The sequence below is a fragment of the Hyperolius riggenbachi genome, chromosome 5 (assembly GCF_040937935.1).
Source record: "Hyperolius riggenbachi isolate aHypRig1 chromosome 5, aHypRig1.pri, whole genome shotgun sequence".
Taxonomy (NCBI): domain Eukaryota; kingdom Metazoa; phylum Chordata; class Amphibia; order Anura; family Hyperoliidae; genus Hyperolius; species Hyperolius riggenbachi.
This window is the reverse complement of record NC_090650.1, coordinates 133,850,070-133,864,246: the sequence shown is the minus strand read 5'-3', so window position 1 is coordinate 133,864,246 and position 14,177 is coordinate 133,850,070. Positions and strand designations below refer to the sequence as shown.

The following is a 14,177-nucleotide window of genomic DNA, read 5'->3' as shown; positions in this document are numbered from 1 at the left end:
CAAATGTGAAGTGCAATTGGCTGGTAGCTACAAGCGCATGACTAAATAATTTCTATTACATGAAAACCAGCAATGATGTGATTAGACTCATGACATTCATTTCTAGGTTTCGCTAATTATAATGTTACTTGATATTGGTAGCATCAAGAATTAGGTTTATCTATGAAACAGATAGTAAATTATCTGCATTACTGATTTTCTCTAAGGATTTAAAATGGTGCAAAAAAAACTAAAAAAAAACAAAGCACGGCTTAATACAATATGGCTGAGGCAGCCTTCACACTTTTTAGGGTTTTTCTGGGATCTGAATCGTTTCTTTGCGTTTTTGTGTGAATTCTATTGCGATTTTTTGTGCATGTCAATGAAGTTAATTTACATGAAATTGTATGTAATTAACTTCACATTTGCAGTTCCCATCTACTTGCATTGTATGTGAATCATATGATATACATGTAGGCCTTTTTTTTTTACTAGAGAAAATTCGCACAGCAACATATGTCAAAAGTGATGCCGTTGACTTGCATGACTTGCATTCGATGTGCTGCAAACGCTAATTTCCGAAAACACAACTCACATGCAAATTTTGTTATGTGTGAAAGGGGCCTAATTGGTTCCCCCAAAAGAAAAACTAACCATAGACTGTAGTAAGGGCATTAGATTCTGAAGTTTGCTGAGGTATATTAAGTAGGGTTGCCACCTTTTGAATGGGAAAATACTGGCTTTGGGGTGTGGCCTGGAGGGTGTGGCCTAAAAGTGGGAGGGCCCTTTTTTAAAAAGTAAACCAGAAAATTACAAAAATAAACATTAATGCTAAATAGTTTAAAGAACACCGTTAAGGAAAAAAAATCGCCCCTGGTTGGTACTTACCTGGGGAAGGGGAAGCCTCTGACTCCTAATGAGGCTTCATCCATCCTCTTGGTAAGCCCGATACTATGCTGGGACCCCCGTTGTCGCTGCGCGCAGTAGCAGCTTTCCCCTTTCTGGCGAAAATAGCCGAGCCCGATCAGGTCTGCTCTACTGCGCAGGCGCCTGCAAAGTAGGTCAGACCCAATCGGGCACTGCTATTTCTGGCAGAACCTGAGCAGGAAGCCACTAGTGCACGTGCCAACAAGCAGCCACAAGGAGATATTGGGGGGTCCCAGTGCTGGATCCCCTCTACTGCTGAAGATGGGAGGGGGGGGGGAAGTCTCTTAACATCCAGAGGCTTTTCCCTCCCAAGGTAAGTTCCCCCTAGGGGCACTTCTTTCCTATTATTCATTAATGATACAATTCCACGATCGATAATTTCCAATCACTGCGTTAATCGATCGGATGCAAACGGTCCTGCCCCATTAATGACCGAATAACTGGTAGCCAAGTCGATCAGATTACTGGAATTGACCTATATTTCGTATCAATCCCATCAAATTGGCTAGCAGGAATTGGGCCATTAATCGGTATGACTGATCGTTTCTGCCTGATTAACACAGAAATGATCAGTCGCAGAATTGTATCATTAATGGGCACCTTAAAGGTAGCTATACATCAGCAGATTATGGGCAGATTCGACAGAGACAAATGTATCTCTATTCGAATCTGATTAGAGATAACTTTCTCTCTAGTTGTAGCTGCCCATACACTACAGGCCGATTCCCGTCTGATTTCCGCATGAAATCTTCAGGGAATCGGCTGAGCTGCCGAGTCTGCCCTGCGGCCCCCTCCCCTCCCCCAGTGTATAAATGTGAATGTGAGTGTGAGTGTGAGTGTGTGTATTTATATTACCTATCCTGTAGCAGCCTCTGTCCATCTCTCTGGAGTCTATCAGCCGCATACACACTGGCGGTGCATGGCATGTGATGTCAGACGCTATGCACCGCCAGCGTGTATGTAGCTGTTAGAACCCGGAGAGATGGACGGACACCACGCGGAAAGTTGCTACAGGATTGTATAAATGCACACACTACATTACGCCGGCAGCGGCGGGGTTTCGTCGTTCATTCTGAAATCAGCCGCCATACCACTGCACACTTGACAAACCAATTTCGGCCCGACATCTTGCGCGATCATTGATACGACCAATTTTAGCCCCCAAATTGGTCGATTTGTCGGTCAGGCATGCACTTAGTGGGACAGATTTTCATCCAATTCAATTATAATAATCGAATTGGATGGTCAATTGGCCACCAAGTCGCCTGAAGTATGGCCACCTTAAGAGTCTGGAAGGAAGGATATGGGCTGATAGAGGGTTGGGGGGATGGGGTTGGGAGAGAGAGGGGGAAGAAAGAGAGGAGGGGGGGAGAGGGGGGGGGGGGGAGAAAGAGGCACACTGTGTGTGAAGCTGTGTCACTGTGACTCTGGTACCTGCTTCCTTGCTGTAACACAGCACTTCAGCTGTGACAAGTGGACTGGGGGACCTCTCTCCACTCTTATCACTGCTGCTTATCAGGGTTAATCATTCACTGGGCTTATTCAAATCCAATGGCTGACAGCATGCTTCATTTTTTCAATGTGACCACAGACTGTTCTGATTCTGCTGCCTGGGGGGGCTGGGCTGGCTCATTGCACTGCACGTATCACACAGAAATAACGGCAGACACATTCCAGCTCACACAGAAGCACAGTAATTATGTGCTGGCTCTGCTGAAGACATGTGTCTATGTACCTCTGTCATTTCTTTCCCTCCACACAGACTGTGAGCGGGTAACTAGCTGAGCAGCTCACTGCAAACAATCCGACCAGGAGGACAAATCACAGGACGCATTGCACACTGCTCAGGGAAGGCTCACACAGACTGTCTGCTCGGCTCCTCCTTCCCAGAGAATCCTCACTGGTGATTGGCTGGCAGTGCCTGGCCAGCCAATCCAACAACAGAGGAGGGAGAGCTGGCTCCAAGTTGCTCAGCAGTAAGGAGCCTGGGCTAATTTTCCGGCAGATAACATGCCGGTGAAACTTTTATTCCGGCCCCCGGCTTTTTAGTGAAATTTCCGGTAGGGCCGCCCAGATACCGGCTGGGTGGCAACCCTAATATTAAGTAATATGAAGTTTGCTGAGGTACATTAAGTTATATGAAGTTTGCTGAGGTACATTAAGTTATATGAAGTTTGCTGAGGTATATTAAGTAATATGAAGTTTGCTGAGGTATATTAAGTAATATGAAGTTTGCTGAGGTACATTAAGTTATATGAAGTTTGCTGAGGTATATTAAGTAATATGAAGTTTGCTGAGGTACATTAAGTGATATGAATTATTTTATGTTTGTTTTCTGTAATAAAGAAGAAAAGGAAAGGAAAAGTATGTCTACTACACAAATTCAAATAATGGTTCTGATTCTGAGGCCAGTAAAATTGACATGTGCACATTAGCTTTACTGGTGCTTTTACAAGCAACGTAAAGTGTATTGTGCACATTTTTCCACTCACATCATGTGCACAACGCACATGTTGCATGTTACAATATGTTATACAAAGAGCATAACACAAGTGATAACATGATATGTACAAGTGACTCATGATATCATGAGTTGCACTATGTGGGCAACAAGCATTGCATTGCGTACATACACATTTGTAAACATGATGTGCACTATGTGTGCTTGACAAGTTCTCTGGCCACCAGAGTGAAGATTCTACTGTCCTGACTTCTATAAAGATAATTCTGATTGGTGTTTAGCTCTTGCCATTTTGCTTGTTGATTGTGTAAGCCTTGTTTGCATTCACAGCATTATTCAGAGATAATCCCCCCAGAAGGTAAAATGTAGTCTTGGCAGTATCAGGATGAGAGTAGGTAGTTTAGAGATATGGGTCCATATGCAATTACATTTTTCTCCAGAGTTTTCTCCTAGGTGATAATTTTTCATCTTCTATTTAACCACTTGCCGACCGCCCACAGCCCATGGGCGGCGGCAAAGTGGATGCCTTAAGGACCGCAATACGCCTTAGGGCGTTGCGTCCTTTTCCTATGCCGGGGGAGCGATCGCGTCATTGATGACGCGCGCTTCCCCCGGCAACTGGCTCCGCCCACCCGCCGTAACATCCCGCCGGCCATACGGAAGCGCCGGCGGGATGTTAACCCCGCGATCGCCGCTACAAAGTGTATAATACACTTTGTAAAGTATACAAAGTGTATTATACAGGCTGCCTCCTGCCCTGGTGGTCCCAGTGTCGGAGGGACCACCAGGGCAGGCTGCAGCCACCCTAGTCTGCACCCAAACACACTGATCTGCCCCCCCCGCCCACTGATCGCCCACAGCACCCCTCAGACCCCCCCCTGCCCACCCCCCCAGACCCCTGTTTGCACCCAATCACCCCCCTAATAACCCATCAATCACTCCCTGTCACTATCTATCAACGCTATTTTTTTTAATCTCCCCCCCTGCCCCCTGCCCCCTCCTGATCACCCCCCCCACCCCTCAGATTCTCCCCAGGACCCCCCCCAGACCCCCCCCCCCTGTGTACTGTATGCATCTATCCCCCCTGATAACCTGTCAATCACCTGTCAATCACCCATCAATCACCCATCAATCACCCCCTGTCACTGCCACCCAACAATCAGCCCCTAACCTGCCCCTTGCGGGCAATCTGATCACCCACCCACACCAATAGATCGCCCGCAGATCCGACATCAGATCACCTCCCAAATCCATTGTTTACATCTATTCTCTCCTCTAAACACCCACTAATTACCCATCAATCACCCATCAATCACCCCCTATCACCACCTGTCACTTTTACCTATCAGATCAGACCCTAATCTGCCCCTTGCGGGCACCCAATCACCCGCCAACACGCTCAGATTGCCCTCTGACCCCCCCTTATCAATTCGCCAGTGCATTAAATACATCTGTTCTTCCCTGTAATAACCCACTGATCACCTGTCAATCACCTGCCAATCACTTATCACCCATCAATCACCCCCTGTCACTGCCACCCATCAATCAGCCCCTAACCTGCCCCTTGCGGGCAATCTGATCACCCACCCACACCAATAGATCGCCCGCAGATCCGACATCAGATCACCTCCCAAATCCATTGTTTACATCTATTCTCTCCTCTAAACACCCACTAATTATCCATCAATCACCCCCTATCACCACCTGTCACTGTTACCTATCAGATCAGACCCTAATCTGCCCCTTGCGGGCACCCAATCACCCGCCAACACGCTCAGATTGCCCTCTGACCCCCCCTTATCAATTTGCCAGTGCATTAATTACATATGTTCTTCCCTGTAATAACCCACTGATCACCTGTCAATCACCTGACAATCACCTATCACCCATCAATCACCCCCTGTCACCCCCTGTCACTGCCACCCATCAATCAGCCCCTAACCTGCCCCTTGCGGGCAATTTGATCACCCACCCACACCAATAGATCGCCCGCAGATCCGACATCAGATCACCTCCCAAATCCATTGTTTACATCTATTCTCTCCTCTAAACACCCACTAATTATCCATCAATCACCCCCTATCACCACCTGTCACTGTTACCTATCAGATCAGACCCTAATCTGCCCCTTGCGGGCACCCAATCACCCGCCAACACACTCAGATTGCCCTCTGACCCCCCCTTATCAATTTGCCAGTGCATTAATTACATATGTTCTTCCCTGTAATAACCCACTGATCACCTGTCAATCACCTGCCAATCACCTATCACCCATCAATCACCCCCTGTCACCCCCTGTCACTGCCACCCATCAATCAGCCCCTAACCTGCCCCTTGCGGGCAATTTGATCACCCACCCACACCAATAGATCGCCCGCAGATCCGACATCAGATCACCTCCCAAATCCATTGTTTACATCTATTCTCTCCTCTAAACACCCACTAATTACCCATCAATCACCCCCTATCACCACCTGTCACTTTTACCTATCAGATCAGACCCTAATCTGCCCCTTGCGGGCACCCAATCACCCGCCAACACGCTCAGATTGCCCTCTGACCCCCCCTTATCAATTCGCCAGTGCATTAATTACATCTGTTCTTCCCTGTAATAACCCACTGATCACCTGTCAATCACCTGCCAATCACCTATCACCCATCAATCACCCCCTGTCACCCCCTGTCACTGCCACCCATCAATCAGCCCCTAACCTGCCCCTTGCGGGCAATCTGATCACCCACCCACACCATCCGATCGCCTGCAGACCCGCAGTCAGATCACCTCCCAAGTGCATTGCATCTATTCTCTCCTCTAAACACCCACTAATTACCCATCAATCACCCCCTATCACCACCTGTCACTGTTACCTATCAGATCAGACCCTAATCTGCCCCTTGCGGGCACCCAATCACCCGCCCACACGCTCAGATTGCCCTCAGACCCCCCCTCCCCCCCTTATCAATTCGCCAGTGCATTAATTACATCTGGTCTTCCCTGTAATAATCCACTGATCACCTGTCAATCACCTGCCAATCACCTATCACCCATCAATCACCCCCTGTCACCCCCTGTCACTGCCACCCATCAATCAGCCCCTAACCTGCCCCTTGCGGGCAATTTGATCACCCACCCACACCAATAGATCGCCCGCAGATCCGACATCAGATCACCTCCCAAATCCATTGTTTACATCTATTCTCTCCTCTAAACACCCACTAATTACCCATCAATCACCCCCTATCACCACCTGTCACTGTTACCTATCAGATCAGACCCTAATCTGCCCCTTGCGGGCACCCAATCACCCGCCAACACGCTCAGATTGCCCTCTGACCCCCCCTTATCAATTTGCCAGTGCATTAATTACATCTGTTCTTCCCTGTAATAACCCACTGATCACCTGTCAATCACCTGCCAATCACCTATCACCCATCAATCACCCCCTGTCACCCCCTGTCACTGCCACCCATCAATCAGCCCCTAACCTGCCCCTTGCGGGCAATTTGATCACCCACCCACACCAATAGATCGCCCGCAGATCCGACATCAGATCACCTCCCAAATCCATTGTTTACATCTATTCTCTCCTCTAAACACCCACTAATTACCCATCAATCACCCCCTATCACCACCTGTCACTTTTACCTATCAGATCAGACCCTAATCTGCCCCTTGCGGGCACCCAATCACCCGCCAACACGCTCAGATTGCCCTCTGACCCCCCCTTATCAATTCGCCAGTGCATTAATTACATCTGTTCTTCCCTGTAATAACCCACTGATCACCTGTCAATTACCTGCCAATCACCTATCACCCATCAATCACCCCCTGTCACCCCCTGTCACTGCCACCCATCAATCAGCCCCTAACCTGCCCCTTGCGGGCAATCTGATCACCCACCCACACCATCCGATCGCCTGCAGACCCGCAGTCAGATCACCTCCCAAGTGCATTGCATCTGTTCTCTCCTCTAAACACCCACTAACTACCCATCAATCACCCCCTGTCACTGCTACCCATCAGATTAGACCCCCATCTGCCCCTAGGGCACCCAATCACCCGCCCACACCCTCAGACCCCAGCCCTGATCACCTCGCCATTGCATTACTTGCATCTATTCCCCCCACTAATCACACCTTGAGACACCCATCAATCACCTCCTGTCACTACCTGTCACCCCCTAGCACACCTACCCATCAGATCAGGCCCTAATTTGCCCCATGTGGGCTCCTGATCACTCGGCCAAACCCTCAGATCCCCCTGAGACCCCCTTCTGATCACCTCCCCAGTGCATTGAGTGCATCTATTTTCCCCTCTAATCACCCCCTGAGACACCCATCAATCACCTCCTATCACCCCCCTAGCACTCCTATCCATCAGATCAGGCCCAATACAACCTGTCATCTAAAAGGCCACCCTGCTTATGACCGGTTCCACAAAATTCGGCCCCTCATAGACCACCTGTCATCAAAATTTGCAGATGCTTATACCCCTGAACAGTCATTTTGAGACATTTGGTTTCCAGACTACTCACGGTTTTGGGCCCGTAAAATGCCAGGGCGGTATAGGAACCCCACAAGTGACCCCATTTTAGAAAAAAGACACCCCAAGGTATTCTGTTAGGTGTATGACGAGTTCATAGAAGATTTTATTTTTTGTCAAAAGTTAGCGGAAATTGATTTTTATTGGGTTTTTTTCACAAAGTGTCATTTTTCACTAACTTGTGACTAAAAATAAAATCTTCGATGACCTCGCCATACACCTAATGGAATACCTTGGGGTGTCTTCTTTCTAAAATGGGGTCACTTGTGGGGTTCCTATACTGCCCTGGCATTTTAGGGGCCCTAAACCGTGAGGAGTAGTCTAGAAAACAAATGCCTCAAAATGACCTGTGAATAGGACGCTGGGCCCCTTAGCGCACCTAGGCTGCAAAAAAAGTGTCACACATGTGGTATCGCCGTACTCAGGAGAAGTAGTATAATGTGTTTTGGGGTGTATTTTTACACATACCCATGCTGGGTGGGAGAAATCTCTCTGTAAATGGACAATTGTGTGTAAAAAAAATCACTATTGTCATGTACAGAGATATTTCTACCACCCAGCATGGGTATGTGTAAAAATACACCCCAAAACACATTATACTACTTCTCCTGAGTACGGCGGTACCACATGTGTGGCACTTTTTTACACCCTAGGTGCGCTAAGGGGCCCAAAGTCCAATGAGTACCTTTAGGATTTCACAGGTCATTTTGCGACATTTAGTTTCAAAATTACTACTCCTCGCGGTTTAGGGCCCCTAAAATGCCAGGGCAGTATAGGAACCCCACAAATGACCCCATTCTAGAAAGGAGACACCCAAAGGTATTCCGTTAGTAGTATGGCGAGTTCATAGAAGATTTTATTTTTTGTCACAAGTTAGCGGAAATTGATTTTAATTGTGTTTTTTCACAAAGTGTCATTTTCCGCTAACTTTTGACAAAAAATAAAATCTTCTATGAACTCACCATACTCCTAACGGAATACCTTGGGGTGTCTTCTTTCTAAAATGGGGTCATTTGTGGGGTTCCTATACTGCCCTGGCATTTTAGGGGCCCTAAACCGTGAGGAGTAGTCTTGAAACGAAATTTCTCAAAATGACCTGTGAAATCCTAAAGGTACTCATTGGACTTTGGGCCCTTTAGCGCAGTTAGGGTGCAAAAAAGTGCCACACATATGGTATCGCCGTACTCAGGAGAAGTAGTATAATGTGTTTTGGGGTGTATTTTTACACATACCCATGCTGGGTGGGAGAAATATCTCTGTAAATGACAATTTGTTAATTGTGTGGCACTTTTTTGCAGCCTAACTGCGCTAAGGGGTCCAAAGTCCAATGAGCACCTTTAGGCTTTACAGGGGTGCTTACAATTTAGCACCCCCCAAAATGTCAGGACAGTAAACACACCCCACAAATGACCCCATTTTGGAAAGTAGACCCTTCAAGGTATTCAGAGAGGGGCATGGTGAGTCCGTGGCAGATTTCATTTTTTTTTTGTCGCAAGTTAGAAGAAATGGAAACTTTTTTTTTTTTTTTTTCCTCACAAAGTGTCATTTTCCGCTTACTTGTGACAAAAAATAATATCTTCTATGAACTCACTATGCCTCTCAGTGAATACTTTGGGATGTCTTCTTTCCAAAATGGGGTCATTTGGGAGGTATTTATACTATCCTGGAATTCTAGCCCCTCATGAAACATGACAGGGGGTCAGAAAAGTCAGAGATGCTTGAAAATGGGAAAATTCACTTTTTGCACCATAGTTTGTAAACGCTATAACTTTTACCCAAACCAATAAATATACACTGAATGGGTTTTTTTTTTTAATCAAAAACATGTTTGTCCACATTTTTCGCGCTGCATGTATACAGAAATTTTACTTTATTTGAAAAATGTCAGCACAGAAAGTTAAAAAAATCATTTTTTTGCCAAAATTCATGTCTTTTTTGATGAATATAATAAAAAGTAAAAATCGCAGGAGCAATCAAATAGCACCAAAAGAAAGCTTTATTAGTGACAAGAAAAGGAGCCAAAATTCATTTAGGTGGTAGGTTGTATGAGCGAGCAATAAACCGTGAAAGCTGCAGTGGTCTGAATGGAAAAAAAGTGGCCGGTCCTTAAGGGGTAGAAAGCCCTAGGTTCTCAAGTGGTTAAAATAACTTTCCAGCAGTTTTCAAATGAAAAAGTACCAAAAAGTAGGTGACAAGGTACTATCAAAGTTATTTTTAGGATTTTCTTGCTTTTTGGTGGGTTAAAACAAATGTTATTGACAAGTTTAAAAATATCACCTAGGAGAAAACTTAGGAGATAAAGTTAATTGCATATGGCCCATGGTGTTGGAATTCAGGAGTCAGGACCAGTATGAAGTACTCAGTTAAAGGACCACTATCGCAAAAAATTGTAAAATTTAAAATACATGTACAGTATACACACACTTATAAGTACATTTTCCCAGATTAAAATGCACTATAAATCACTTGTCTTCTAAGATGCTGTGACTTACAGAAAGTAGTAAAATTTTGACATATGTGACAGGTTTAGGACTCATCCATCTCCTCAAGGGTAGAGTCTTAGCATTTCCTTTATTGTTTGATAGAGCCCTCCCTGGAAAAAAAATCGATAAAAATATGTCGTCCTTCACTGCACACTTTCTGGCAGTTGGACTGAGCAACTGTCATTCAGGAAGTGCTTTTGAAACTAAGGAAAACCCTGACAATCCCCCATAAGCAGCTGGACTAGTCAAAAACCTGTCAGGTCTGTTATTACAATCAGGTCTGATTGTAAGTGACAGTGACACAGAAAAAAAATGTAATTTATAGTGCATTTTACTCTGGTACATAGTTTTTACAAATATGCATACACCTGTATTTTAAATTCTTTTCCGGGTTTGAAAGTTTTTGATTGCTTCAGTTTTCTTCCTTCCAGTACACCTATTTTTGTACAGCCCCCTAAATTGGAATTGACCTAGCAGTTCCACAGGCAATGAGCAGGAATGGAAATGGAGGGAGCAACTACATAAATACCACAGAAGATTTCAAGTAAAACTGAGCATTTTAAAAAATATTCTGTAGTCATTTAGTCAAGTGCGAGGGTGGGAACTGGAATTTGTTAACTTCAAAGTGCTTTTGACACTGTTGACCATCTCCTTCTTCTCCAAGAACTACACTCAATTGGTATTCATGACTCAGCCCTGAACTGGATACCTCTTTTATTGCTCCTTGCAGGCCTCCTTTAATGGATCTGTCCTCAGCTTTCTACTCTTCTCCATCTACACCTCCTCCTTGGTAAACCTCTATGCTAATGACACCCAAATCTACCTTCACACCCCTGATCTCTGCACCCCCCTTTTCTGAAATTCAGCTTGAAAAAGACTGAACTCATGATCTTCCCACCTTGTTGATTTAGTCCTCTCCCCAACATCTCCACTTACTATCAAGAACACGTCCATCCGCCTTGTCCCTCAAACCTTGACTCGGCACTCTTCTTCACCCCTCCCCCCACATCCAGTGCGTCTCCAAGTTGTGCCACTTCCATATCTGCAACATTTTCAAAATTCTCCAAACTCTTGGTCCATGTGCTTGTCTCCTCCTGTCTGAACTATTACAACAGTTTCCTTTTTGAACTTCCTGAGACCAGACCCCTGCAATCCAATCTGAACGCAGCTGCCAGGCTCATTCACTCCCCCATTCGCTCCTCTTTAGCTGCCTCACTTTGCAAGTACCTTCACTTCAATAGATCTCTGTCTCCCCCTGAGCAATGTACACACTATGCTTTATATAGTACTAGTAGACCTAAGCCCGTTTTAAAACGGGCTCTAGGTCTATGTCGAAACCCCGCCTCCCTCTCCTCCCATCACCTCTCCTCCCTTCCCCTTTCTTCCCTCTCATGTCTGTGTCCGCCGCACCCGCCACACGCCCGCCGCAGGCCCCCGCCGTGGCGCACGTTCGCCCCTTCTGGCCCCGTCCTCCTGCATCTCTCCGAAGTCTCTGCATCCCTTCCTGCACATGCGCAGTAGCGCAAAACACGGGACACACACACAAACAGGCAGGCCCGGATTTCTGCAAAGGCCACAAAGGCCATGGCCTAGGGCGATAAAATCCAGTGCCCTGCTCTGCACTAATAGCTGAATTCCAGAGTTCCCCAATCCCTGCATCTCTCACTTCCTGATGTGTTATAACAATCAGGATCAATCATAACTGTCACCTGATGATCCAATTATGATCGACATACAGTACAAGTGGATGTCAGAAATACCAGAGATTTACATTACAAAGCAGATAAAACTAAGTTCCGCTGAGTTCTAATGCAGGCATTCACAAACATTTCTGCTAGTTTCTTTGCCTTCTTTTTTACAGCTGTGACACTGACCCCAGCAGTTGTAAATTACACCTTCTTATCTAGCCGTAATTTATTGCTTTTTTTTTCTTCCTAGCCAGTGATCTCGTTTCTGCTTAAGTTAACTCTTTCCTGACTCATTTTCTGTCCGTCAGCTCCGACCATCTATGAGAACTGCTGCAGCCTGGAATAAAAATGCTGTATGCTTCCCTTTCATTGCTAAACTGTCACTGTCACCTTAGCTGTTACTACCTCTATGCTAGTGTGCATGGTTTGGCATCCTTCTGCTTTCCTGTAGCATTAGAGCATTCACCATCTTAGCCATCAGCAAAAGCAGAGAGGTTTGAATCAGGATGACACCATTTATTGGCTTAAAAGAAAAAGAGTAATCTTTCTGCTAATAAGCCTTCTTCAGACTTTGTCCCCGTATACTGTCAATATGTTAGAGCACACCACCATATGTACATTCAGCATTCAAAAGAGATACGTAGATTTTTTCAGCAAATATAAATAAATGTCATTCAGATGCTTTAAAGTGGAGCTGAACTCTTGCACAGGACAGAAGGAAAACAGAGAAATGCACCCTGTATGTATTTAGAGAGCCTTTCGAATTCTTCCACATCTGTGTCTAATCACAAATATGATATCTTCCCTGTGTCACCTGACTGCCACAGCATATAAGCTTATTTTAAAGCACAAGATGTTAATATATTTGCTTCCATGAAAGTAGGAATTAGACACACTGTCTATTTATTGCAGGATTTGTATCAGCTGTAACAAAAATGTTTTTATGTAAAGGTTATGTTGTTGCGTATCTTTTAGAGCAGAGAGGAAGTTCTGAGTTCAGGTCCACTGTAATTACAACAGAACATCCAAAGTGGGTCTTGACAGGATGTTTGCTACTTACCTGTTCTCTGTTTTGGATGGGCTTCTCTCCATTGCTCTGCCCTGCCACCTGTTTGTGGCTCCGACTGCAGCCAGTCGCACAGAGGACAAAGAAGCAGCGCATGCTCTGGCCACTCACGCTCCCTGTCACCTGTTTGTGGCTCTGACTGCAGCCAGTCGCACAGAGGATAAAGAAGCAGCGCATGCTCTGGCCACTTGCGCTCCCTGTAATTTCTTGCTCCTGCCCAGATGTGCACAGCAACCGAGGCCAGTATAGTGCGATGCGTTCTTGACAAGTACCGATCATACATCACCGTAATTTCTCAAGTATGCATGCCCAGAACACTATCGGCTGCTGTGCACATTCGGGCAGGAGCGCAAATTTCCATCGTGAGAGGACAGAGCATCCACTGATTCTTTGTTCAATGAGGGGCACAGCAGCACAACTGAAATGAGCCCATTCAAACCAGTGATCCCTAGTCAGATAGTTGGCCAGAATGTTTCTTGGTGGTGGTGGTGGCAGGGGGGGGCGCTTGGTGACAGCAGGCCTAGGGCACTGGTAAGTACAAATCCGGCCCTGCAAACAGGAAGTGCAGGGAGGGAACGCGGAGACAGTTAGATTTTATTATAGAGGATACCAACATATTTCCTTTTCTTCAACATTTTCTTCACATACTCCTCCCTACTAGCACACGTTATCCAAAATGCCCATGCCCAACAGGCACTCATTTGCTCGCTGTACATGAATATAACAACACTTGAAGGGTGAACTCTTAACTTTCAGGGCATAATCTATAAATTCTTTGTCAGAATCCTATTTTTAATAAAAATGTTATGCTGTTTGTTGCAGATATGAGAATGAGCAGCCTTTTAGAAAAGCTGTGGAAGAGGAGATACGATCCTTGTATAAAGTGATTGATGATGCTAACTTGACAAAAATGGATTTGGAAAGTCAAATAGAAAGCATGAAGGAGGAACTTGCTTTGCTATCAAAGAACCATGAGGAGGTAAAGAAAAATGCACAGCAAAAAGTGATCGGTAGCACACCACTGAGCTGC

The 14,177-nt window shown here is 45.7% G+C and overlaps 1 protein-coding gene across 1 annotated transcript in view; it reads left to right on the top strand.

Moving 5' to 3' along the window:
- Positions 1 to 14,177, top strand: part of BFSP2 (beaded filament structural protein 2) — a 62,142-nt gene that overhangs the window by 18,843 nt on the left and 29,122 nt on the right. Inside the window, exon 3 of the mRNA XM_068234489.1 lies at positions 13,970 to 14,126. Coding sequence (XP_068090590.1) covers positions 13,970 to 14,126 — 157 coding nt within the window. The remainder of the gene's footprint in view (positions 1 to 13,969; positions 14,127 to 14,177) is intronic.